Consider the following 27,815-nt stretch of genomic DNA (forward strand, 5'->3'; position numbering starts at 1 on the left):
GAAGGTAAAAGCCCAGCAGCCATCAAAGAAGCACAACTTCACCAATGGCCTGAGCGGCCAGCAAGTAAAGGTGCAGCAAATGTCCAGAAATACATTGAGGCAGTGAACATCTAGAATCTTTGTTGTGTTGAAACAGGCCATTCGGCCCAACAAGTCCACACCGACCCTCCGATCACCATCCCTGCAACTCTGCACCTCCTATGACCAATCCACCTAACCTGCACATCACTGGACTCTATGGATAATTTAGCATGGCCAATCCACGTAACCTGCACATCTTTGGACTATGTGAGGAAACCAGAGCACCAGAAGGAACCCCACGCAGACACAGGGAGAACAAGCAAACTCCACAGACAGTGGCCACAGAATGAAATTGAACCCGAGTCCGTAGCACAGTGAGGCAGCAGTGTAGCCACCTACTGTGCTGCCCAAGGCAAAGGCAGTGCACACAATTCAGCACCCTTGATGCAGCCAGGAGAAAAAGTGAGGATGCAATCAGACAGTCAAGAACCCACCCAGCAAAGGCACCCATGGTGCAGAATATGGTCAGTATCCCCAGCCCCACCAACTCCACTCCCTAGCACCAATCCCAGGGGGTCCACTACAGGCAATACTATAAAAGTAAATTACTAAATTTTACATAAAATAAATATACTTCAACATATAAATTATTTGATTTAACTGTAACATTTAACCATTTAAAATACAAGTCTTGTAGTATTTCAATTTAGAGGGTAGTTATAATGTTACTATTTTCCTCTGCTAAGTAATGCCCTATGGAACTTAATACCAGTTTTAAACTTGATCCCTCTTGACTGAAAATTAATGTTTTACTTTTCACTTACAAGTTGTGATTTTCAGAAACAACTTGAATTGAAAACATTGTATGAGTAACCAAGTGAGTGAACTTGATACTGATTTTAGTTTGTCAAAGTTATATTCTTGGTTTGTGAAATATTGTCATATTTTCATTTCTCTGGTCAATGGAAAATTTCATAAGCTAAATCAGTGTCTGAGATAACAGAACAAAAAGAAAAAATGAAACAATTCAGAAACATATGCACATCTACTGGTATTAACTATTTTGCACCAGCTAGAATGGACAAACCACCCTTCAGAAGCATCACATACCAGTGCTCTTACACCTGACTCTATATTTTCCAGTTATTTGTAATTCCTTCCTCAAAGGGAATTTTTGTAAAATCTGTCTGTATATCAATGCTGAGACACACAAAATATTTCAATACATTTTCATGGGAGTGTTTACAAGAATTTTTCCAACATGTAGTTCGAAACTGGTGTCACATATAAACAGGGTGGTTAAGGCGTTTAGCACGCTTGCCTTCATTGCTCAGACCTTTGAGAATAGGAGCTGGGATGTCATTGTTGAGGTTGTACAGGGCATTGCTGAGGCCCCTTCTGGAGTGCTATGTATAGTTCTGGTTGGCCTGCTACAGGGAGGATATTAAATTGGAGATGGTTCAGAAAAGAATTACTAGGATGTTGCCAGGAGTAGAGGGTTTGAGTTACTACTTGTAGGAGATTGAGGAGCATAGATAAGATGAATAGTAAGGGTTTTATCCCCTAGGCCGGGGACAGCTCAAAACCGGGGGCACATTTTTAAAGGAGAGAGGAGAAAAATTTAGGACAAACTTGTGAGGCAGCTTTTTTAAGACAGTGTGGCTCGTGCGTGGAATGAACTGCCAAAGGAAGTGGCGCATGCAATTGGAGTCACAACATTTAAAAGGCATTTGTGCAAGCACATGAATACAAAGTTGGAGGGATATGGGCTAAATGCAGGCAAGTGGGACTAGTTTGGTTCGGAAACATGGTCAACGTGGACTAGTTAGACAGAAAGGTTGGAAGGTTTCCATGCTGAAGGACTGACTACATAATTCAGACAGCTACCAGCAGAGGGGGCAATCAACACAAGCACCACCCACTTCTCTCTCACAAATCATCACCTCACGCACACGAACTGACAAACTTGTAGCATTACAGGTTAAAACTGATGTTTCCATTTTGTAAAAATTGTATACAAGTTACAAACAAGCAAATCCACTTTGTACATATCAGTATACCAATGCACATCGGCTGTTAGTCATTTTTGTAAGGTAATTTCACAGATTATTCCTGAAAAGCAAACACATTCCCCATAGCTAAAAAGGGAATTTTTCCAATGAACCCCAAAATTCTTAGAATGTGTTATGTGAGACAACACATACTGTGAACAAATCACAATGAAAAATTGCTGCACACGATTTCCCACTCTTCATTCATCGCCAAACAAAAGCAATTTATTTTAAGACAAAATCTCTGGTTGTAGATTTTTTCCAATATTGGAAAACAGTGAGAGAACAAGCAGTAAGGGCCAAGAAGGGATCGGCAATGTGAATGTCAGTTATAATGTCATCATAAATTACTGCTGGCACACAAACTATGAAATGTCATCAGGAATCAGAAAGTGGACTCATCGATTTGAAAATTCTACTGAATTCATTTAAAGTCATCTACTGCTGATAAGCATGCTGTAATGTCTTTCCTGCTACTTGTACATTTCAGGAATAGGGAGGATCATTTCAGTATATTACTTTGTGGCTCCAAAATTATCAGTTTCCAGATAAATTGCACATTGGACCAGGTACTTAAATGGCTAACCCTAACTTAAATTGAAAGGTATAACGTGTTACCTTTGCCAGTCCTGCTCTATGGGCTCCCTGGGATTCAATGTATACAATATACTTCCTGAAATCTTTGAACTCTTCCACCGTTGGACGGAAGGTCATGATCTTGCAATTTGGATTAGGAGGACCCGGATTTTCCGTTGCCATGGTTAAGCAAATTTCTGTAACAAGAGAGGAAATTAATCAAATACTCCTGCATCCACCAACAATAAAACTTATGAAGAAAAGGAGACATATGCAATTTGATAAAGAGACTCACAGCATACTGCTGAGCAAAGTCAGAGCTCACAGACAAAATGGACAGTCACAACATGGATAAGAAATTAGCTAAGTGACTTGAACCAGAGGTGCAGTTAGTAGTCACTTTTTGGGACTGGTGGGAGATTTATACTGGAATTCCATACAAGTCAGCATTAGGACACTTGCTTTTCCAGATATACATCAATGACCTAGACCTAGCCCTGGCATGCAGGGCACAATCTCAAATTTGCATACATTGCAAAACTGGAAAGCATTGTGAAGTGCAAGGAGGATAGTTTTACATTTCAAATAACATGAACACATCGGTGGAATGAGCAGACAACTGGCAGATTAAGTTTTGTGTAGTGAAGTGAGAAGTTATTGATTTGAGTAGAAAGAATACAGACATTACAAAATAAACGATAATGATATGATCCGGAGTTGATGGTAGTACTGGACAAATCATATAGCAGAATAATATTTGCCCTGATAAGTTTGATCTTCACAATTTAGTTACTATTGCGGTCCATCACCAAACATATTCATAAGAGAATGTCAATGTACTTTTAAAAATAGAATACACAAAAGGAAAGAAATAAAAATTTACACTAAATAACAATTATTTGAAATAACCTTATTTTATAAGTGATAAAATAAACAAACAATCAAACCTTTTCCTCTTGACAGCCTTACAGGCACTCAAACCTCAAAAAGTCACCTCGTTTCTACTTTAAAGATCCTTAATCAATGGGCACAACTACACTTGGTTTTCTTTCAATGAATTTGTAAAAGTTTGCTAGTAGTTAACGTCTCTTCATGAAACTCAAACAACCACTAACACAGCCTAAATAACAAAGTGTGAAGCTGGATGAACACTGCAGGCCAAGCAGCATCTCAGGAGCACAAAAGTTGACGTTTCAGAAGGGTCTAGGCCCAAAACGTCAGCTTTTGTGCTCCTGAGGCGCTGCTTGGCCTGCTGTGTTCATCCAGCTTCACACTTTATCTTGGATTCTCCAGCATCTGCAGTTCCCATTATCACTAACACAGCCTACTTATTTCTTAACACAAGTTCCTTAATCTTTCATAGCTTTGTGATTTGAGTTCCTCAGAATTTCTTACTCATGCCCCAACTGTTCTGGACTTTGGTAGAGGCCTCTTCTGCCTAAAAGAAATCTTCACACTCACTGTACATCTGGATGGTTATCTAAAGGGAAATCATTTCTGTTCTGTGTCATAGGACACTTTGCTGCTGGACACTAATCCAGTTGCTGTTTTTGAAAGCACCAAACTATATAAGGAGTTTCTTAAAAGTTTCATCTAAACTCATGTCACAAATTCCAAACAACCTAGCACCACACAGAATTCAACAGCACCCAAAACATCCGACTTTACATACATGATACCGAAATAAAAATCCAACAAAGCTATACGTACTTCTGACAAGTTTGGAATCCAATTTCCAAATATTAACAGCATAACCTTAACCTTCATCACAGTACAAGACTAAAGCGAGGTGCAGGAACAGAGTGACCAACAAGCAAAAATCACAGAAGGTGGCAGATCAATTTGACAGCATGGTTGCTAAGCATACAACTTTATCAATAGGAGCACAGAGTACAAAAACAAGGAAGTTATGCTGAACTTATATAAAACACTGACTCAATCTGTCCAATCCTGGGCACTCCACTGTAAGATGGATGCATACATGTTAATGAGGGTATAGAAAACATTTACTAGAATGGCTTCATAATTGAGGAATTTCAGTTGCTTAGATAGATTGAAGAGGCTGCAACAGTTTGAGACAGTGTGAGAGAAAGTCAAAGGCAAATTTCCCAGAAGTATTAAAAATCATAAAGGGTTTCCAACTAGTAGTTAGGGAGAAACTGTTCCCTTGTGGAAAGAACCAGAGAACACAAATTTAGGGTAATTGACACTAGAAGTTGTGGTGGCAACATGCAGGAAAACTGGTTTTTGAAAACAGTTTGTGACTAGGATCTGGAATGCACTGCCTATGGCTGCGCAGGTGCAGTTAAGGCACTCAAGAGAGAAATGAATTATCTGAAATTTAAAATTATGAGATTACAGGGAAAGCTAGGAGAGTGGCTCCATGTGAGGGGCATATTCAGAGAACTAAGACATGATTGAATAAATAGAGATAGCAAGGTATAGAGCTGGATGAAGACAGCAAGCCAAGCAGCAGAGGAGCAGGAAGGCTGGCGTTTTGGGCCTAGACCCCTCTTCAGAAATGGGGGAGGGGAAGGGGATTCTGAAATAAATAGGGGGAGGGGGGGGGGGGGAAGCAGAGAGAAGATAAGTGGAGGGGAGACAGACAGGTCAAAGAGGCAAGGATGGAGCCCGTAAAAGGTGAGTGTAGGTGGGGAGGTAGGGAGAAGATAGGTCAGTCTAGGGAGGACAGACAGGTCAAGGGGTTGGGAAAGAGATGGGGTTGGGGCTTGAGGTGGGAGGAGGGGATGGATGGGAGGAAGGACAGGTTAGCTTGTTAGATAGCTGCCACCACCCCATTTTCCGACTGTGTCTGCAGGGCCTATGTGGTCTGAAGTGTTAACGTAAAACAAAGTCTAACAAGAAAAATCTCTAGTATTTTTAGAAGAAATGTGTGGTGATTGCATTACGGTAATCAGGTACAAGATACATCAGTAAGACAGACATTATTAATAAGTATTGGGAAAACTAGGATAATAGATCAGTCCTCTTTGAGATCTTACCTTTCTGCCTTTCCTCACCTAAATCAGATTGGGTGGAGTTTAACATCAAATGGCAAGTGGAAATGTAATTAAGATTAATCTTAAATGAATCCAACTACAAAGGAGTTGAATACGCCTTTCATTGTCTCTTGAAACAAAATACATTCCTGTGTCATAACCGAATTTCATCTTGATTTTGTCTCCATCTACTCCTGTTGGAATAGAAGAGTACAAATGGGCGGCACGGTGGCTCAGTGGTTAGCACTGCAGCCTCACAGCGCCAGGGACCCAGGTTCGGTTCCAGCCTCCGGCAACTGTCTGTGTGGAGTTTGCACATTCTCCCTGTGTCTGTGTGGGTTTCCTCTGGGTACTCCGGTTTCCTCCCACAGTCCAAAGATGTGCAGGCTAGGTGGAGTGGCCATGCTAAATTGCCCGTAGTGTTCAGGGGTGTGTGGGTTATAGGGGGATGGGTTTGGGTGGGACGTTCCAAGGGGCAGTGTGGACTTGTTGGGCCGAAGGGCCTGTTTCCACACTGTCAGGAATCTAAACTAATCACAAAACTAAGGAAACCGATTCTGAGCAGCTAAACTAATATTTCTAGCAAAGCTACAAATCACCTGTGAATCCCCACTTCAACTGTGTCTGTTCGTCCAAAACCCAAGAACTGTAATCACAGTTACCAAAAAAAACCTATTGTGTCCTAGTGCCACTACAGGTCAGTGAAAAGCCTCAGTAAACAGATTGAGGAATCTGTCATATAAAAGCAGTTATCCTTTCAGGCAGATTTCAAATCACCGAGATACAAGACTATAAAGAAATAGGAATACAAGCAGGCTATTCTTGCTCCCTTTCTAAATGAAAGGGAGTTGTAATGCTTAGTATCAGACAGAACTTTTCAAAATGTAGTCTGCTTCATATAAGAATCGTAAAATGCTCTGAAACTCAACAGTTATTCTAATTCCATGTGCCTTCATCCAACTAACTTTAAGTAGGTTCCGTTCTCTTTAGTCTGAACAAAAACACTTTGCAAACTTCTTGACCCAAATCTTAAGCATTTGAAATACTAAGAGTGCAAAATTGATCAGTTCATACATTTCACCAGCCACAATAAGTAACAATCGTTACCAATACAAGGAGATATGCAATACTCCCTTAGTGTTCAGGTTCAGACCAATGGCACTAGGTGCTGGAACTCAAGAAGAATACTTTATATTGCCTTGAAGACGGGGTAACTTATGATCAAAAACAGAAGTTGCTGGAAAAGCTCAGCAGGTCTGGCAGCATGTGAAGATAAAAATAAAATCGAGTTAACCTTTCGAGTCTGATGACTCTTCCTCAGAACAATTTATGACAAAGTAATTTATGATAACTGCACAAGGTATAGAAAAGAAAAATCATTTTGCAACTTTTAATATTAACTGAATGACAGTGCATTGAGCTTGAACATTTGGCTACAAGCCATCCGACTCATCAATAAACACCTGTCTCTATGTGGAAAGAAAGTCAAAGCTGGATTAATTCACATACACCACTCAGTTGTTGGTTTTGGTCAAAGACCAGCAGGGTTTGGAGACTGGGTGGATGGGTCAACAGTGGGTGTTCGTGACAGGAATTACTGGAAGTTTCATTTGTAAAACCAGGCAGCATAATTTGTCTACAATTAGTCAAATTAGTGCAAAATTTTAAGAAGTTTCAAGCACAAATATCCAGCATTGTTACAGCAATCTTTCGTGCTTACTTCAAACAAAAACTTTATTGCTGGATGCTGGCCCCATTCATAAAACTGACCATGTGTATAAGCTGGGCAATTTTCCACTAAGCAAGGGGAGAGAAGAGTGGTATATAAAAGACATGAGGGGCAACCTTTTAAAAAAAGTGATCATGTCTGGAATGAACTTCCTGTGGAAGTGGTGGATGCAGGCACAATGTTTAAAACACATGAATATGAAAGGTTTGGAGGGATATGAGCCAGGGGCAGGCTGAGGGGACTAGTTTAGTCTGGGACTACGTCTGGCATGGGCTGGTTGGGTCAAAGGGTCTGTTTCATGCTGTATGACTCTATACCAATATGCAAGGAGACTTTAAAATGAAGTCGCTTTAACTTCAACCACAAGATCATTACTAAAACATCTTTTAGAATCTTTAATTTCATTTTACAAAACAATTAAAAATCTGATCACTGCACTCGAAATGAAACCAATGAATAATTCTGTACATTTTTTGAAAATTTTTTCAGCTATTTAAAATCAAGTTACTCACAGGTTTTGGACTGGACACAAATTAAAAATGTTTATCTTGTGATAAATGCATTTTGAGCTGCATTAAATAGAACACCTGGTAAACACACTTGAAATATTAAAAAGATAGCTCTTATTAGCTATTTATTTTTATTTTAAGCCGGCTCATTATTTTTCCAACCAAAATGGATCAGTTCACACTTCTCATTAATTCTCATCAGCCACTTCTCCACCTATTCCAACAACTTGGGACCCAATGAAATTTTACCCTATCCTCCTTACAGTTCACAGTACTTCTAAGCTGTATGTCATCGGTAAATTTGGAAATTAGGGCCTGTCTGCCAAGTGGCACAACTTGAAGGTTCAACACTGCAAGGTGTATGAGGAAAGAGAACAAAAGTCTACTCAAAGTTAGATTCTGCTGTTAAACAAATGAAAAATCTTAATTTAATTTATGCAATTAAACAAAACTAACAGGCGTTTTCTACCACCCCCCCCGCCACCCACCCAGCAAGCACCAAACCATCATGTCCAACGCCATTCATGACCTCATCACCTCAGGGGACTTCCCACCCACAGCCTCCAACCTCACTGTTCCCCAACCCCACACCGCCCATTTCTATCTCCTTCCCAAAATCCACAAACCTGCCCACCCTGGTCCACCCATTGTCTCAGCCTGCTCCTGCCCCACCGAACTCATCTCCACCTATCTGGACTCCATTTTCTCCCCTTTGGTCCATGAACTCCCTACCTACGGCAGTGACACCACTCACACCCTCCACCTCCTCCAGAACTTTCAATTCCCTGGCCCCCAACGCCTCATTTTCACCATGGACGTCCAGTCCCTATACACCTGTATTCCGCATGCAGATGGCCTCAAGGCCCTCCGCTTCTTCCTGTCCCGCAGGCCCGACCAGTCCCCCTCCACCGACACCCTCATCCGCCTAGCCGAACCCGTCCTCACCCTCAACTTCTCTTTCGATTCCTCTCACTTCCTACAGACAAAGGGGGTGGCCATGGGCACCGGCATGGGCCCCAGCTATGCCTGCCTCTTTGTAGGTTACGTGGAACAGTCCCTCTTCTGCACCTACACAGGCCCCAAACCCCACCTCTTCCTCCGTTACATTGATGACTGTATGGGCACCACCTCTTGCTCCCCAGAGGAGCTCGAACAGTTCATCCACTTCACCAACACCTTCCACCCCAACCTTCAGTTCACCTGGGCCATCTCCAGCACATCCCTCACCTTCCTGGACCTCTCAGTCTCCATCTCAGGCAACCAGCTTGTCACTGATGTCCATTTCAAGCTAACCGACTCCCACAGCTACCTAGAATACACCTCCTCCCACCCACCCTCCTGCAAAAATTCCATCCCCTATTCCCAATTCCTCCACCTCCGCCCCCGCCCCCGCCCCCACGATGAGGCATTCCACTCCCGCACATCCCAGATGTCCAAGTTCTTCAAGGACCGCAACTGCCACCGCGCCCCCCTCCCCCACCCCAGTGGTCGAGAACGCCCTTGACCGCATCTCCTGCATTTCCCACAACACATCCCACACCCCGCCCCCGCCACAACCGCCCAAACAGGATCCCCCTCGTTCTCACACACCACCCCACCAACCTCCGGATACAACTCATCATCCTCCAACACTTCCGCCATCTACAATCCAACCCCACCACCCAAGACATTTTTCCATCCCCACCCTTGTCTGCTTTCCGGAGAGACCACTCTCTCCACGACTCCCTTGTTCGCTCCACACTGCCCTCCAACCCTACCACACCCGGCACCTTCCCCTGCAACCACAGGAAGTGCTACACTTGCCCCCACACCACCTCCCTCACCCCTATCCCAGGCCCCAAGATGACTTTCCATATTAAGCAGATGTTCACCTGCACATCTGCCAATGTGGTATACTGTATCCATTGCACACGGTGTGGCTTCCTCTACATTGGGGAAACTAAGCGGAGGCTTGGGGACTGCTTTGCAGAACACCTCCGCTCGGTTCGCAATAAACAACTGCACCTCCCAATGGTATCAATGTGGACTTCACCAGCTTCAAAATCTCCCCTTCCCCCACCGCATCCCAAAACCAGCCCAGCCTGTCTCTGCCTCCCTAACCTGTTCTTCCTCTCACCCATCCCTTCCTCCCACCTCAAGCCGCACCTCCATCTCCTACCTACTAACCTCATCCCACCTTGACCTGTCCGTCTTCCCTGGGCTGACCTATCCCCTCCCTACCTATACTCTCCTCCCCACCTATCTTCTTTTCTCTCCATCTTCGGTCCGCCTCCCCCTCTCTCCCTATTTATTCCAGAACCCTCACCCCATCCCCCTCTCTGATGAAGGGTCTAGGCCCGAAACGTCAGCTTTTGTGCTCCTGAGATGCTGCTTGGCCTGCTGTGTTCATCCAGCCTCACATTTTATTATCTTGGATTTTCCAGCATCTGCAGTTCCCATTATCACAGGCCTTTTCCCTCTTACTTTTCGAAAGAAAATTGTAGCTGAACCAACTGAAGTAACTCAGCATGTCTGGCAGCATCCGTCGCAAAAAGCAGTCAACATTTCATGTCCAGTGACCCTTCTTCAGAACTGATTGCTCCTCTCTCCAAATGAAGTTTTGCAACTGAGGCCTGGGTCTCAGCTAAGATAACAAAGTGTGAGGCTGGATGAACACAGCAGGCCAAGCAACATCTCAGGAGCACAAAAGCTGACGTTTTGGGCCTAGACCGTTCATCAGAGTGCTCTCTCCAGCATCTGCAGTTCCCATTATCCCTGGGTCTCAGTTCCCTGCTTTTGTAACTGGATCCTCATCTCCCTGATACATAGCTCACAATCAGCAAGAACAGGCGACAATATCTCCCCCACCATAATCTTCTACACCGGTGCCCCCTGCCCCCACCCCCAGCCCCAGCAAGTCTGCATACTCAGCCCCTACTACTTACACACTCAACTGTGCAGCCAAATTCCACCCCAACTCCAGTAACAAGTATGTTGATGACACCACGGCTGTAGCTTGAATCTCAAACGACTGAATAGAATATAGGAAAGAGATTGCGTGCTTAACAGGTATGGTGTAAATGACAACAATCTCTCCACCAGCATCAGAAAAACAATGGAGTTGGACAATGACTTCAGGAAACAGAGTGGAGGGCATGCACCCACCTGCATTAATGGTGCCGAGGTGAGAATAGTCGAGAGCATCAAGTTCCTGGGAGTGATGGTCAGGAAAGTACAACAAAGCCTCCACTTCCTCAGGAGGCCAAAGAAATTCAGCATGTTCACAAAGATTCGTACCAACTTTTACAGATGCATCACAGCCTGATTAAACAACTGCTCTTCCCAAGACCACAAGAAACCAGAGAGTTGTGAATTCAGCCCAATCCCTCACACAAACCAGCCTTCCATCCATCAACTTCACCTAGAGTACCCACTGCCTCAGGGAAGAAGCCAACATAATCAAAGACCACTCCCAACCAGGCTATAGTCTCTTCCAAGCTCTTCTGTTGAGCAGGTGATAAAAGTTTGAATGTGCATACAAACAGTTTCAACAAAAAGCTTCTTCCCTGCTTTTGTCAGATTTTGAAACAGAACTCTCAAATGTTAATGATGTGATAATGGGAACTGCAGACATTGGAGAATCCAAGACAACAAAATGTGAGGCTGGATGAACACAGCAGGCCAAGCAGCATCTCAGGAGCACAAAAGCTGACGTTTCGGGCCTAGACCCTTCATCAGAGAGGGGGATGGGGAGAGGGAACTGGAATAAATAGGGAGAGAGGGGGAGGCAGACCGAAGATGGAGAGAAAAGAGAGTATAGGTGGGGAGGTAGGGAGGGGATAGGTCAGTCCAGGGAAGACAGACAGGTCAAGGAGATGGGATGAGGTTAGTAGGTAGGAAACGGAGGCGCGGCTTGAGGTGGGAGGAAGGGATGGGTGAGAGGAAGAACAGGTTAGGGAGGCGGAGACAGGCTGGGCTGGTTTTGGGACGCAGTGGGGGGGGGGGGGGGGGGGGAGAACGAGCTGGGCTGGTGTTGGGATGCAGTGGGGTAAGGGGGACCCCTCCCATTCCTCAGACGACATGTCCACCATGGGCCTCCTGCAGTGCCACAATGATGCCACCCGAAGGTTGCAGGAACAGCAACTCATATTCCGCTTGGGAACCCTGCGGCCCAATGGTATCAATGTGGACTTCACAAGCTTCAAAATCTCCCCTTCCCCCACTGCTCTTCACCTGCACTGTGGCTCTAACACAGTACTGCACACTATTCTGCTACCTGATGCACTTTTTTAATAGTACAATCTGCCTTTAGAACATGCAAAACAATTTTCAATATATTTCAGTACATGTGACAACAATAAACCAAATCAAAGACAGATTTCCCGTTTCTATGATATTCCCATACTATGAGAATTATTAGTATGTGGTGTTGAGTTGGATAATCAATTATTTAGAATGGCAGGGAGGATTTGAGGGGCTGAATGACATACTTCTGTTCCTATCACAATCTAATTCAAACCCTCAGCTGAGAGCATGTCTCATTCCAGAATTTTGATACCAAAACAAAGGAACGACAATGTTTTCAAATCAGAATGGTACATGATTTGGAGCAGAATTTTAATGTTGTGGTATTCCTCTGTTCCTGCTGCCCTTACCCTCCTAGTTGGTATGCAGTGCTGCCTTTGCTATAGACTCTAGACCTTTAATTGTTTTTCTGTGCCGCTTTGTAGCTGAAAACATTAGCTGCAGAGTGCAATAACCAGGTAACTGTCAAGCAGTAGCTCTGCACAGGCATGTTTGTAAACGTGGCCACAACTCTGCTCCCTTGCTAATTTTTTGTTCATATTTTAAGACTGTTTACAAAATACAAAGTAGAACCAGTGGACCACATGAGAAAATTTTAAATCCGGTTTGATGCCACACTGGAAACAAGCCTGAGTGCAGAAAGATGGCTTCCAATAGGCTTCCAATCTCACTGCTACACTTCAGAATCAATTTTAGCTGTGTGTGTGTCAAAAAGCAGAAGTCACTTTGCGGTTATGCAAATCAAACTGGCAGTATAACTGTACTAATACTACCACCAAAAACAGCTTAAAGTTCTGGAGCAATTCTTGATTGTATTTGATTTCCAGTCATCATGGATTAAAAGATGCCGTAATTGCCCAAATTTAATAATTGTCATCTGCACAGCAGTTACTCATTACATTATAAAAATGAAAAGAAAATCCAGAGTCACATTTTTAAAAAAAGCTGAAATAATGATTGAAGTTGTTTCTGCATGTTGCTGTTAGTGTTGAGACAACTAAACATAAATACTGTACCATACCACAGGCATACGACATGTTTATTAGGGCAGATGTGGAAGCAAACAATGTGATTGGAGATCAGGAAAACAATGATAAGCTACTCCCTTTAGTTTTAGGATAATGGTGAAAAAAGTGTGGCTTCAGTTGATGACGCTCCGTCTGGGCGAAAGTGCTGATAATTTTCAACTTTCTCACAAAAAAAGCAAATCTGACAATAAAATCAGTTTCTTTCAATTGCCAGAGTAGTAGTTCAAATTAGCAACATTGATCTGACATCATCCAGAGTCATACAGCACAGAAACAGATCCTTTGGTCCTACACGCCCATGCCGACCAGATAGCCTACATTAATCTAGCCCTATTTGCCAGTATTTGGCCCATATCCCCAATCATGTACCCATCCAGATGCCTTTTAAATGTTGTAACTGTACCTGCCTCCACCACTATGCCCTCTAGTTCTGGACTGCCCTACTCTGGGGAAAAGACCTTGGCTAGTCACCCTATCCATACCCCTCATGACTTTATGAACCTCCAGTCTCAGCCTCAGCCTCCAACGTTCCAAGGAAAATAACCCCAGCCCATTCAAACTCTCCCTGCTGCTCCATTCCAGCAACATCCTTGTTAATCTTTTCCACACCCTTTCAAATTTAACATCTTCCCTATAGCAGAGAGAGACCAGAAATGAACACAGTATTCAAAGAGTGGCCTCAATGTCCTGCACAGCCGCAATGACATCCCAATTCTCATACTTCATGCGTTGTCCAATAAAAGCCAGAGGGCCAAACATTTTCTTCACTATTTCTTCACTATCCTGTCTGCCTGCGACTCCACCTTCAAGGAACTATGAACCTATACCTCAAGATCTCTTCGTTTAGCAACAATCTCCAGGACCCTATCATTAAGTGCATAAGTTCTGCCCTGATTTGCCTTACCAAAATGTAACACCTCACATTTGTTTCAATTATACTCCATCTGCCACTACTCAGCCCATCGTCCCATCTGACCAAGGCCCCAATGTACTCAGATAACGTTCTTCACTGTCCATTACACCACTAATTTTGGTATCATCTGCAAACTTACTACCATTCCTCCTATACTCACATCCAAATAATTTATATTAATAACATTAAAAGGAACAATCGACAAAAGGCTGGAGAATACATTCTGCAGTCTTTTTTATCCTTTTATGGGTGTCACTGGTAAGGCTAGCATCTGTCCCTATCCACATCCACCCTTGACAGGATAGCAGTGATCCTCTTTTTTTTGAATTAGTACAGTCCAGCTAGGACAAAAGGTACGCCCACAGTATAGTTGGGAAAAGAGTTGTATTTCAAACCCCCCTAATCAACACAAAATGGCTTAAGACAGACATGAGAGATTCTGGGGACATCTGGAGGAGGCAGAGGTGGATCACCCAGATGACACTTCAGATTGAAAGTTGGTGCAAATGCTTCAATCTCATCTTTGCATGAATGGATTAGAGTCAGATGGTCAGTTACCGGTTACAGAATTCCCACCCTCTGACCTATCCTTATGGATACGGTATGCATGCAGCTGGTCATAAATTCAGTTTTTACAGCATGAAAAAAGGCCCTTCGACCCCACCTTATCTGCAGTGGTTATCAAGCATCTATTTTTTCTAACCTTTCTATCCTAAGCAGTTTCCAGCACTTGGCCCATAGCTTTATACCCTCGAGTGTTTAAATGTTCATCTAAACACTTCTTCAATCAGCTTCTAGTCAACAGATGGTCACAAACGTGCACAAATGTTACTTGCCACTTGTCACCCCATGTTTTAAGGATGCCCAGAGCTTGCTGCATATTTGCTAACCCATGGATGGAGCAAGGTAAGAATGAAATCAGTAACCCCTTGGCAGACCCCAAAATTATCAGTGAGCAGATATCACTGAAGCTGAGGTGACTGACCTCCAATCAGTGGAGGCCTTTCTCCTTGGCAGCTCCTTGATAGCACACTCCATCAATTGCATCATGATGTGAAGGGCAGTCACATTTCCCTCACTTCTGGAATTCAACTCTTTTGCACATGTTTGAATTAAGGCTGTAGTGAGGATTTCCTCAGAGACCACTATTTGAAAGCAGCTGGATGGTACTGCTGGGTTCCAGGGAAAATGGATAACAGTGCCAAATACAAATTTGTTGCTCAGGCACAGTCAGATGAATAAAGTTAGAGTGCCCATTCCATGGACTTACTACTCAGTCACATACAAATATTTCCAGGAGTAAATCTCAAATAAGCAAAGTTATATTCAGAAGGGAGGATCTGGCATCAAGCCATGTGGCTCTGATTTTCAATGCCAAATCAAGTCTGAAATATCACACAAAAAGTGGATAGCTAGGTGCAGAGCAGGATGAACGTAGCAGGCCAAGCAGCACCCCGCCCCGGTCCCCACCAAAAACAGGTAACTGTTTTCCATCAATTAGGATTAAAACTGTCACTATAGCTATACCTAAACAGCTTATCTGACCAGGTCTAGAGCATACTTTTTCAGTACTATTGCCAGAATGTTGTCAGGTCCCATTACTTTCACCAATCCAGTGCCTTCAGCCACGTCTTCATCACATGAAGTGAAACAAACTGGCTAAGGACTAGCATCTGTACATTGGGCACCTCTGGACGATGCCAAGATGGATCATACATTAAGCAACATTTGCATCTACCTGACAATGCAGAAGATTATCCAAGTATGTCCTGTTCAGAAAAGAGCAGGACAAATACAATGCAGCCAATTACAAATCTATCAACGCCTCTTCATCATCAAGAAATATTCAGAAGGGGTCAGTGAGATTGCTATTAAATGGTATTCACTAAGCCATAACATGCAACAAAACATGGTCAATATACAACGATAATGGGAACTGAAGATGCTGGAGAATCCAAGACAATAAAATGTGAGTCTGGATGAACACAGCAGGCCCAGCAGCATCTCAGGAGCACAAAAGCTGACGTTTCAGGCCTAGGCCCTTCATCAGAGATGGGGATGGGGTCAGGGTTCTGGAATAAATGGGGGGGGGGGGGGGGGGGGGTGGAGGCGGACCGAAGATGGAGAGAAAAGAAGATAGGTAGATAGGTGGTGGAGAGCAGAGTTTAGGTTTGGAGGGGATAGGTCAGTCCAGGGAAGACGGACAGGTCAAGGAGGTGGGATGAGGTTAGTAGGTAGGAAATGGAGGTGCGGCTTGGGGTGGGAGGAAGGGATGGGTGAGAGGAAGAACAGGTTAGGGAAGCAGAGACAGGTTACACTGGTTTTGGGATGCAGTGGGTGGAGGGGAAGAGCTGGGCTGGTTGTGTGGTGCAGTGGGGGGGAGGGGAGATTTGGAAGCTGAAGTCGACATTGATACCATTGGGCTGCAGGGTTCCCAAGTGGAATGAGTTGCTGTTCCTGCAACCTTCGGGTGGCATCATTGTGACACTGCAGGAGGCCTCTCCATCCTCGGTCCGCCTCCCCCTCTCTCCCTATTTATTCCAGAACCCTCACCCCATCCCCATCTCTGATGAAGGGTCTGGGCCCGAAACGTCTGCTTTTGTGCTCCTGAGATGCTGCTGGGCCTGCTGTGTTCATGGTCAAAATACAACTTGGCTAAAACATCCATATTGCATAAATGCCAGGCAATGACTGTGTCTCCAATTAGAGATGATCTAACCACCATCTCTTAACATTCAAAAGGGTGTTACCACCCTTGAATCCCCATTCTTAACATTCTGGGTGCTCACCATTGACGCGAAACTCAACTGGAATAGTCAAATAAATAGCGCCACAAGAGCAGGCCAGAGGGAGGAATGCTGGAACGAGTAACTTGCCTCCTGCAGCCATTCTGCTTCTGACTGCATTACGGCCTTAGGTTAAACATGGGCAAAAGAGCTGAAGCTCATAAAGGAGGTGACAGTGACTGCCTTCAACATCAAGGACTCCTAACAAAACTGGAATCAAGGCAGCAAGAGAATAAAAACTCTCTACTTACTGGAGTTATGCCTAGTTAAAAGGGAGATAATTGCCATTGTTGGAGGTCCAGTGTTTCAGTACTAGGGCATTTCTACATCCTCTTGATTGTGTCCTTGACTTCATGCATGACCTTCACTCCAAAAGGTGGTCAGAAGTGGGCATGTTTACTGATGTTTGCACAATGTTCACCCCAAAAAGGTGATTTAAAAAACCATGTCCATATGAAGATATGAACAGCATTCAAGCTTTGGTTGAGAAGTGGAAAATAACATTGTTGCCTGGCACTAATCAGCTCCAGTGAGAGAATTTAAGAAAAGAGGTTATTAACCCTTGATATTCAATGGCATTACCATTGTTGAATCTCCCACTAATACCCTGCAGGCTACCGTTAACCAGAAACGGAACCAAACCAGTCACAAACATTGTGGCTACTATAGGTCAGTTGCGAGGAATTCTATGGTAAATGACTCACTCACTATCTTCCCAAAGCCTCTCCACCAACTACAAGACGCAAGTCACGAGTGTAATGAAGTACTCTCCCACTTGCGCCGGCTGGTGCAGCTAAGCAAGTTTGACACCAGGTGGAAAAAATGAGCCCACTTGACTAGTACACCCTCTGTAACTGAAATTCACTCACTTTCATTGAATCAAAGTAGCATTAGTGTGTGTGAACCATCTACTGAAAGGGGCCTCAAACTGGGGCACAACGTTACTAAATGTGGGGACAAGCACTTAAATCTAATATGTTAAGGAAATTCTTCTCCCAGAGGGCACATCTGTAATTGTCTACTTTAGAGTTGTGGAGGCTACATCACAGAATATTTAGAGAGTTAGACAGATTTTTGAAATATTGACAAAATGAAGTCTACGAGGAGCTGGCACAAAGACAAGTTGAGGGCTAGAATAGATCAGCCATGGTCTTGTGGAATTATGGGGCAGGTTTGAGGGGCTGAAAGGCCGACTCCTGCTTTTTTGTTGTATCTTACATCATTACACGTTAAGGGCAGTTGCTTTCACCTCCCATCTGGAGTTCAGCCTTTTGCTCACATTTGAGCCTAGGCTGTCATGAGGTCAGTGACTGGAGAAAAACACAAGCTGTGCATCAGTGAACAGGTTAATGTGAAGTAAGTGCTGCTTGATAGCACAATGAGTCCTTCCATTACTTTAGTCGCAATCAATAGTAGGCTGATGGAGCGATAACTGGCTAGATTTCATTTGTCCTCTTGTGTGTACAGGACATACCTCACAATTTTCCACATAACGAGTGTTTATAGCTGTACTGGACAACTTAGCTAGGAGGTCCAGCAAGCTCCTCTGTAGTAGCAGGAATCCTGCACTACACCTAACTCAACCCATCTCCACTAAGTGGAGAGATTACACTTATACAGATTAGATAGCAAAGAGGCTCAGACATTATGCTTAACTGCAAGATCCAGCAGAAATATAATGCAAGTGTCCTTACATCAGGAGACTCAATGCATTCTACCTCAGGAATAACATGACCTTCTTGAATATAAAAATCCCTCTGCAGAATGTAATAGGGCTACATGGTGTTAAGGCACTTTACTAGAAGGTACTTCATGACAAAATTATTTTTCTTCCTTCCTAAAATAAAGATCCCTTAATATCTCGTGCAAGCTGGTTGAAGTGTAGTTTGTGATTCTACCACTAGATGGCATTATAAGAATAGAAAAATGACAAGACTATTCCACAGAGTTAACGATATATAACATTTGAGATGAATTTTCACTTCTGGCTCATCCTCAGTTTTTAACTGAAGTACAATTGAGGTAAGGGGTCAAAATGACTGGGCACTACGAAGTAGAATAGCTGCTAAACAAATCCGAGTCAGGCAGTGAATATACTGTTGTAAATGATGAATTCCTGAGTTAAAATATTAAAGATTTTAGAACTTCCACTGCAACACATTAAAGTTTCAAGAGGTGCAAGAAGTCGGTTGAATATTCTCAAAAAATCACAGTTCCTGTCTCATCTGCTTGAGAGGTCAGAAATAAAAATTTGGCTCCATGGAACATCTCCAAAATGTACTGGCCCTTCAAAGATCTCCTGAGGCAAATGTAATCCTAGCCAGCAGTCTACCAACTGTCAACCACATCAAGTCCACAAATAGTACAGTGGCAATCTCTGCAAGCTGTCTTGGACTCATGTACCCGCTTGACACCAGAGCGAGGCTTTACAAGGCAAAGTAACATTTGCACTTGGACAAGGAATCAATGTAAATTAGGGTCTATTGAGACACCAGGAGAAATGGAGGTTGCCAACATTTTTCTTTTCTTCATCCCGGAAATACATAATATTACATTTACCACACAAAGCATATTGCACTAAAAACATAGGGATCTCCATTAGCTTTAAGTCAATGGTTGCAGTTGAACAGCCGCAGCACCTTTCAGGTTTGCTGTCATCTTGTAGCTGAAGTCACAAGATGCATTCACATGCCCAGAACTGTCAAACTACTTGACAGATTAGCCATTCCGATTTCATTATTTTACAGGCAGGGGTGCAGCAACTGGAAAAGCCACAAAAAAGGGATGGAGGAGGGTGCGTAAGTGGACATTTTGAAAGGCTATGCAAAAATAATTGTGCGTAATGTAGGAATTTGCGTTTACCTGCTTCTTCATACGAATCACAAACAGCTTAACTTGCCAGATAACACGCTTGTTTGGTTCTTTCATACAGACTATGACAACTTAAAATATTGCAAGACTATATAAGTCAGTAAACATTCAAAACACATTCAGTATAGCACAAACAGATTTAGGGACAGCAGGTGGAACTCAATCTCTAAGGAGCTCTAAAATGCATCCTTGTCCATCTTTCTTTTAACATTCTGCTTTAGGTTGCAGTTTACTTACCATATAATTAAAAGATGTTTGGCGTTATGTCATACAAGAAAAAGCAGATAAATTGGTAGGTTACATCTGTAATTAAGAATAGAGGTGTCAATTACAGGGTATTGCCAGACTGTTAAATTGTTAGATTGGATAAACTGCAGGACAGGTTTTCCCTGTTATTTAAAAAAAAATCAACTTGGTACACTGGCTTTGAATGACCATATTTTTCCAATCTACGGATTATTTCTACTGAACTCTTCTTTCACTGGGCTGTACTGGTGTACTTCAGCTGAACAGATATTCTTTACAGTTGTTCTTGAACACTACATCTCAGCAGGCTTTTAACTGTATCACAGACGAACAACTTCAACTTGTTCCCCAATCTCAACCTTTTCAGCTAAGGTTATTGAACACAGAGATCCAGTCCAAGAACTCTGGTTGAGCTGATGTTCCTTAGCAGGCCCCCTAAGACAAACTGTGACAATATAACTTACAGTCTCACTGATATAAGCTTACTCAGCAAAGGCTTTGCACCTTTCATTTACTGTTAGAACAGATGGCCACTCCAAGACAATCTGTCGTGGGGGTTAGCATTTGCTATATCAATTTCAAAAACTGTGTGCAGATACATAATTTGAAATCAAGGGAATGCAGAAAATGGAGAAAGGAAATCTCAAAAATTAGACTGGTGGATTCAATTCATTAACTGAATAATTTGTTTCACCAGAAGAAAATATACGTACAAAGAAATGTTAATACTATTAGTCAGGTTAAACTAGTTGTTCAAAGATCTACATTCCATATACTTAATTTAAACTCGCTTGTTCTTACTTGACTGCACAGGACCAGTTATTCTGCATAACAAATAAGACTGGAACTGAATATAACAGTACTCAACTATACAGAATTCTCTCAGTGCTGTATTAAATTATCATCTTTCATATCGGATTGTGCCTCATTTTTCTCCCGATTCACATCACGAATTTACCAATGAGTCATTATTCAGCTACAATCTACGTCTATGCTCCTGGAACTTGTGCCGGGCTAGAGAAAGTTGCCCATAGTCTTCCTGTTGAAATTACTCAGGTAGAAACTGCCATGTGAACTTCAGATGTCAGCGAGAAGGATGGATAATGCTCTCCTAAGTCAGTCCCTACCAACATTCTGTGGACTCATATGTACAATGATCAGGGAGATTCACCATACCTCAAAGCCTTTAAAAAGAAAAAAGGGAGCTAAAGCAGAAGAGAAATGCCAACAAACTCTGGAGGAACACCACTCACGTTGCTTTAATACCTTCTACCCTAATGGTGGAATGATCAGAACAATCACTTAAGTTGTCACAAACTCAACCATTCTTCAGATAATAAACTCGTGGCTTCTAATTGATGCAAATGAATTTTCTCCACTGTTGGAATGGGAGTTCTTTTTGCATTGAGTTTTATATATGAACAGAATAAATATTGAAGAGCAGTTTGCTTTCAGCTGTAAGTACCAGAGTTCAATTTTTTCCACATGGGGAGAAATCCACCACAGCTTGGAAAGTTTTTGGTGGTAGTTCAAAGACATCCTAGTTGAAGTAGGATCTACAAGAAGAGTTTAGCAAGTATTTGGGCTCCTGCTTATCACCAGGCCAGCCACATCCCTTTTTAAGTAGTTTATTTTTAACATCAAGTTTATACTACCTTCTTTTGCTGGCTTTGGGTGAGGAAGGAGGTGCCAAGAAGCTGCTGCAGCAGAGAATGCAGCATGGATCCAGCCATTCCTCATGGCTGCATCATGGTGGGTCCTTCGACTAAGCTGCTTCGGCAGTGGCTGAAGGAGAGGAGGATCCGGGTCTACGATTCCAATGGCCATATTTCCTTGAGGCTTTTGCAGCGTCTTCACAGCAGCATAGTTGGTCTCATCTCTCAGCTGCACTGGGACGCCTTTCAGCAGCAGCCCGAGTGTCCTTTCAGCCACTTCAGCACCGTCAGTCAGGATCTCCTTGTGGTGGCTTCAGTCAGTCTGTGACTCCACACAATGGCAAGTCCAGCACAGAATTCCAACAAGGGGTCGTGTCCTTAAGCCCAGAACCATGAAATGGACTAAGAGATTTTGTCTTAATTTCTCATTTTTAATAAATTGTTTCTTCCTTTGTTATATCATGGAAAGACCATTATTCTGAACTTTTTATATCTTTACTTTGATCATTTATTACTATAATTTTGTACTTTCAAAGGTCTGCAATACTGGACATTATATTTCTTTAGATTTTTTTTCCCCATAAGAATTTGTACACAAGAATCCATACCTAGGTACTTTGTATCTTAAGTTGATGGTCTGTAAACCGTTTACAGCTATCTTATGTGACAATAAAGCTAATTAAACGGGAGAAAAGAGAGTGAGCTCATGAGGAGATTGATTACCTTTGAGTAACAGTTTTACTTCGTAAATTCCAGACCTGAAGTGTTTGTTTAGAACCATGAACGGGTTATTTGAAGCTGAGAAAATCTATGTGCAGTCATGCGAATACTCAAGGGAATGACTATCAAACACTCTAGACAGGGAACTAACAGTTAAGTCAAAATTAGAGATATGATCAAGAAGGGAACTCTCTCTTACATTTGAGTGACGTTAAAAGGAATGCTGTTGGGACAGACAGAATATTGTATTTTTACTGTTTTTTTCAAAATCTTTCCAATTGTATATATAAATAACTTAGTAAAATAAACAAACAAACAGTTCTACGGAATAAATTCCTGCTTATTTGTTAAAACCTGACCTACAGCTCCACATGTTTATATTTCAGTGAAGCATACTTCATGAGAAGAAAATTGGGCTTGTTCAGTAATAACAACAGCTGGGATCATAACTACAAAATTTTAAAACAAGCAAAGAAACAATTTCCACTTGTATTGAAGATAACAAAGTGTGGGGCTAGATGAACGCAGCAGGCCAAGCAGCATCTTAGGAGCATAAAAGCTGACGTTTCGAGCCTAGATGAAGAAGGGTCTAGGCCCGAAAGTCAGCTTTTCTGCTCCTAAGATGCTGCTTGGCCTGCTGTGTTCATCCAGCCCCACACTTTGTTATCTTGGATTCTCCAGCATCTGCAGTTCCTATTATCTCTGTCCACTTGTATCGAACCCAGCACAACTTGCTCAAATTGCTCTACTACCAACGAAATGCTTAAGCGTGGCAACTGATGTAATAGTCTCCCTTCTTGGGATTGAGGATGGCAGTGTCTCAAAATAATGGAATGGCCATTTAGTTGCCAGGTGAAGAAGAATTACTTAACACCAAAAAAAGAGAGAATTTTACATCTTTGGAATTCTCTAGACTTGTTATGGATGCTTTATTATTTCAGGCTGAGATACAGAGTCTTGTGGGGAGTCTGAAGCCCAAGTTCAGCAGTGATCATATTCAAATCGAGGAGGAGATTCAGCAGATCATATTATCTGTTGTTTGACCTGCTCCCGTTACAGTCTGATGGGTTGAGATAAGTGAAATGAGCACCCTGCAGCCTCTGCCATATACAGAGCAGGCAAATTAATTGTTTGGAAGTGCTTCAGCTTCACCTCCACATAATCCTGACAAAACCTCTTCCCACTATCTCTGCTAGAATTTGAATCTTCTTGATTTGGCTAGCCACAAGCAAAGGACTCCCATGTGTCAAGGGGATATCTGACCTCTTCCAGGATGCTTTCAAGACATCCCAAAACACTTCACTATCTTCCTGAAAAAGTGTCCTGCTGCAATAGCAGTACTACGTACACCAATTACTTCAGGGGATTGACATCACGCACATCCTGCACAGCAGAGCTAGTTCCGGGTATAGCTGATAGTTTTTGACACAGCTCGTTAGCTTTGAGATGTTGCTGCTTTTGGATCAGATATTATCTTATGACCAAATTTGGAGAATCTTGGAGAAAGCAAGGTGGCACTTCTCAAGTGCTCTGGGGTGTCTATTGTAGGTTACCCAAGTAGAGAAACACATAGATGTGTAAATCACTGTAGCATACTAAACTTATTGATTGTTACAGCAGGACAAGAGGTGGTTTTTTGCACCATAATGTCCGCACTGGCCAAAGATCTGACTACACCAATTACATTTTCCAGCTTAAGGCCCAGACCACTGGAGGTTATGGCAAAACAGTGAATACTTCAACTGTCTAAATATTACGAGCATCTCTGACTCAACCAGCCATTAAGGCAACAACTTCCAGGTTCCCACCACCCTTAGCAAACAAAAACCTAATGTTCAACCGTCCCCTCTGATCTTAAATATAAGTATTGACCCAATTATTGGCCCATCTACTGATGGGAAGAGTGTACCCCTATTCACCCAAACTCTCCCCTCAATCTTACACACTTCCATCAGGTCCCCTCTCAACCCTTGCTGCTCCAAGGAAAGCAAGAGTAGCCTATTCAATCTCTCATCTTGGCTCATACCTTCCAACACACGTGACATCCTGATATAGGTCCCCGTACTCCTTTCAGTGCCATTATATCATTCCAATAATTCGGAGATTAGAACTGAACATAGTACGCTGATTGCAGCCTAATCAACATTTTATAGTGTTCCAGTATGACCACCCCCCCTTTGCTCTTGTATTCTATTCTTTGACTAATAAAAGGAAAGCATCTAATCCACCTTAACTTTCTGCAGACCTTGACAGATCTGTCGATAAGCACATTAAGGTCCTTCTGATCTTCATTATTTTCCAAGTTACTGCTCTGCATAAGCCATTGCCATCTGCAAGTCTAATACCTCAGACTTTCCAGGCTGAATTCCATTTGCTACTGCTCAGATGGGAAATGCAGTCTCTTGATATCTTCCTACCTGTTTACATCAAACTTTCTCACTACTTACCGTCCTGTCATGTCATCTGAAACTTCATGATCATACTTAAGTCTAAATAATTAATTGGGCGGCACGGTGGCTCAGTGGTTAGCACTGCGGCCTCACAGCGCCAGGGACCCAGGTTTGATTCCACCCTCAGGCAACCGTGTGGAGTTTGCACTTTGTCCCAGTGCCTGCAAGTGTCCCGACCCGAAACGTCAAGCTTTCCTGTTCCTCTGATGCTGCTTGGCCTGCTATGTTCATCCAGCTTCACGCTGTGTTATCTCTACTATTTCTAGGTGTCCAGTTAGAGAGTCAATAATAAGAGGTCCGCAGCACAGGAAAAAGACCAATTGCTGCTTTAATTCTAATCGCATTTTCCAGTACTTGGCCCACAGACTTGCATTGCAAGTGTACATCTAAATGTTTCTTAAACGTTGTCACAGTGAGTTCCAAATTCCCATCCGTAAAGTCACGATAGCTCTACTGGACCACAGTGCTGCTCTTTCAGTAGAGACATTTGGTGGTGACTTAAACAGAAGGTCACCATGCCTCAGGCAAAAGGAGTGGTCGAGAAGGAGCTGTTAAGGAGGAGCATCCTTCACAGTAAACTTAGTCAGTACGGGAATTGAGCCCAATTCCCACCAGCCTCTGGGGAAAAGTGTCATTCATCACTTCTACTCTAAACTTTCTGCCGCTTACTTTAAATTTGTCCCCTGGTCATTTAACCCTTCAAAAGGAAACATTTCTTTATGTCTGAGAGATAGTAGGGACTGCAGATGCTGGAAAATCTGAGATAACAAGGCGTAGAGCTGGATGAACACAACAGGCCAAGCAGGAAAGGTGACATTTCAGGCCTAGACCCTTCTGGAGAAACCTGTTTATCTGAATACTCTCCAGCCCAGGGAACATCCTGGTAAATCTCCTCTGCATCCCCTCCAGTCTTGTCACATCCCTCCTAGAACAGATTCCAGACCTGCATATAAGACATTAGCTGTGGCCTCAACACTACATTATATTTTTCAAGCATAACCTCTCTGCTGTTACCTTTCTTAGCCGAGGCATAGAATTTAAGTATCCTATGTGCCGTCTTAACCACTTTATCCACCTGTCCCGATGCCTTAAGGGATCAAGGTCCCTTGATCCTTGGTGCTTCCATTGTTTATTCTCATGCCTTGTTTATCCGGATTGAATTCCATTTGCACTGATCAATTCAGCTTACCAGCTTGTCTAATATACACTTGTGATCAAAGGCTACTCCTCTCATTATTTACCACCTCACCATCTGAAAACTTACTGGTCATTCTCCTTCATCCAAGTCCAAATCATTTATATACATGACAAACAGCAAGGGCCCAACACCGACCTCTGTGGAATGCTGCTGGACACAGACTTCCAGTTGGAAAAAACGCAACTCAACACTCGCCCCCCCTACTTACTCCCACTTACCCAACTGTGGATCCAATTTGCCGAGTTTCCTTGGATCCCATGAGTTCTGGCCTTTGCACTTTACTAAAAGCCCTTCTGAAGTCTAAGTAGTCCAGACCAACAGAGCTGCCTTGATCTACACACCTGCTCATCGCTTTTAAAAATTCAATCAAGCTGGTCTGACATGACCTTCCCTTAACAAAACTATGCTGTCTGTTCTTGAATAATCACTGCCTCTCCAAACGCAGATTAATTCTGCTCCTCAAATTACAGAAGTTACAATAAATCCTTTAGAGGATTCTTACTTTTCCCTATGACTAATGGGGAAGTATACCTTTTCAAAGAGGCAGGACAAGTATTACAATCTCTTGCTCATAAAAGTGTGAAGGCAAGGAGGTCCAACAGATTCACTGAGTGCCTTCTGTGTGTTCAAATTTATGGAGCTACAAGGGGACTGGGGTGGCCAAGCTTGCCCCAATTTTTTTTTGTGACTAGCAGGAGTTCAACAGCAATGGGTGAAGCCCAGCAGATCATTGTGCCAGCTAGGAAGCAGAGGGGCATCTCCCTCAAGAGGCCTATTCCCATATCAAGTAACTCCTCCCCTTCATCAATGTCTCCGTCAAGGTTCCAAAGATATTACTTGTACCGTAAATAACAAAGAACCAATAGATGTGATGCTTTTACATTTCCAGAAGGCTTTTAATGAGGTCCTACACTGGGAGGTCAGTAAGTGAGATTACACGTAATGTTTTCCGATAGACTGAGAAACAGCTGACAGACAGAAAACAGAGTAGGAATAACTGGGTCATTCTCAGGATGGCTCTCTGTTACTAGGGGACACTGCAGGGTCAGTGTTTGGCCACTATTGTTCACAACCTACATAAAACTCTTTGGATACGTGGGCCAATTGCAATATTTCCATATTTGCTGATGACAAAACTGGGTAAAAAAGGAAAATTAAAAGGGATTCAGGTAGGCTATACAAATTGGTAAGAACATGGTAGACGAAATATAACGTGAATAAGAGTGTTAAATTATCCACTTGGTAGAAAAAGGAGGCGGCAGAGTATTTAAATTTTTAAGAGTTTTGAAATTGATAATGTGTAAAAGGAACATTAGGGATCTTATTCACGAGTCATTAAAAGCTCGGGTGCTGGCACAACAAGCAATTAAGGCTGCAAATATATGTTGGCCTTAATTGCAAGTGAAGTTGAGCACAGGAGAAAGATGATTTGCTGCAATTTTACAGAGCCTTGGTGAGTCTACACCTGGAGTACCATGTACAGCTTTTGGTCTCCTTATCTAAGAAAGTTATATACTTGCCATACAGCAAAGCGCAATGGATCCCCAGGATGGCAGAATTGTCTTAGAACATAGCAAATAGAACTGTATAACACAGCAATAGGTTCTTTGGCCCACTAGGTTGTGCCAAACATGACACCAAATTAAATAATCCCTTCTGCCTGTCCTTGGACCCTAACCCTCCGTTCCTTGCATAGTCATGATCTAAAAAGCTGATCTAAAAAGTCCCTTAATTACCCCTATTTTATCAGCCTCCACAACCACCTCTGGCAGCACATTC

The 27,815-nt window shown here is 42.8% G+C and overlaps 1 protein-coding gene across 3 annotated transcripts in view; it reads right to left on the bottom strand.

Annotated features, from left to right (window-relative positions):
• Positions 1-27,815, bottom strand: part of kdm4b (lysine (K)-specific demethylase 4B) — a 453,216-nt gene that overhangs the window by 371,494 nt on the left and 53,907 nt on the right. For 2 of the 3 annotated variants that reach the window (XM_048559767.2, XM_059638448.1), the window contains exon 2: positions 2,691-2,845. In XM_048559767.2, coding sequence (XP_048415724.1) covers positions 2,691-2,831 — 141 coding nt within the window. In that variant the 5' untranslated portion in view covers positions 2,832-2,845. Of the gene's footprint in view, positions 1-2,690; positions 2,846-20,004; positions 20,067-27,815 lie in introns of those variants that run through there. The other variant, XM_059638447.1, reaches the window with a different exon arrangement.

This window comes from Stegostoma tigrinum, chromosome 30, assembly GCF_030684315.1.
Source record: "Stegostoma tigrinum isolate sSteTig4 chromosome 30, sSteTig4.hap1, whole genome shotgun sequence".
Classification (NCBI taxonomy): Eukaryota; Metazoa; Chordata; class Chondrichthyes; order Orectolobiformes; family Stegostomatidae; genus Stegostoma; species Stegostoma tigrinum.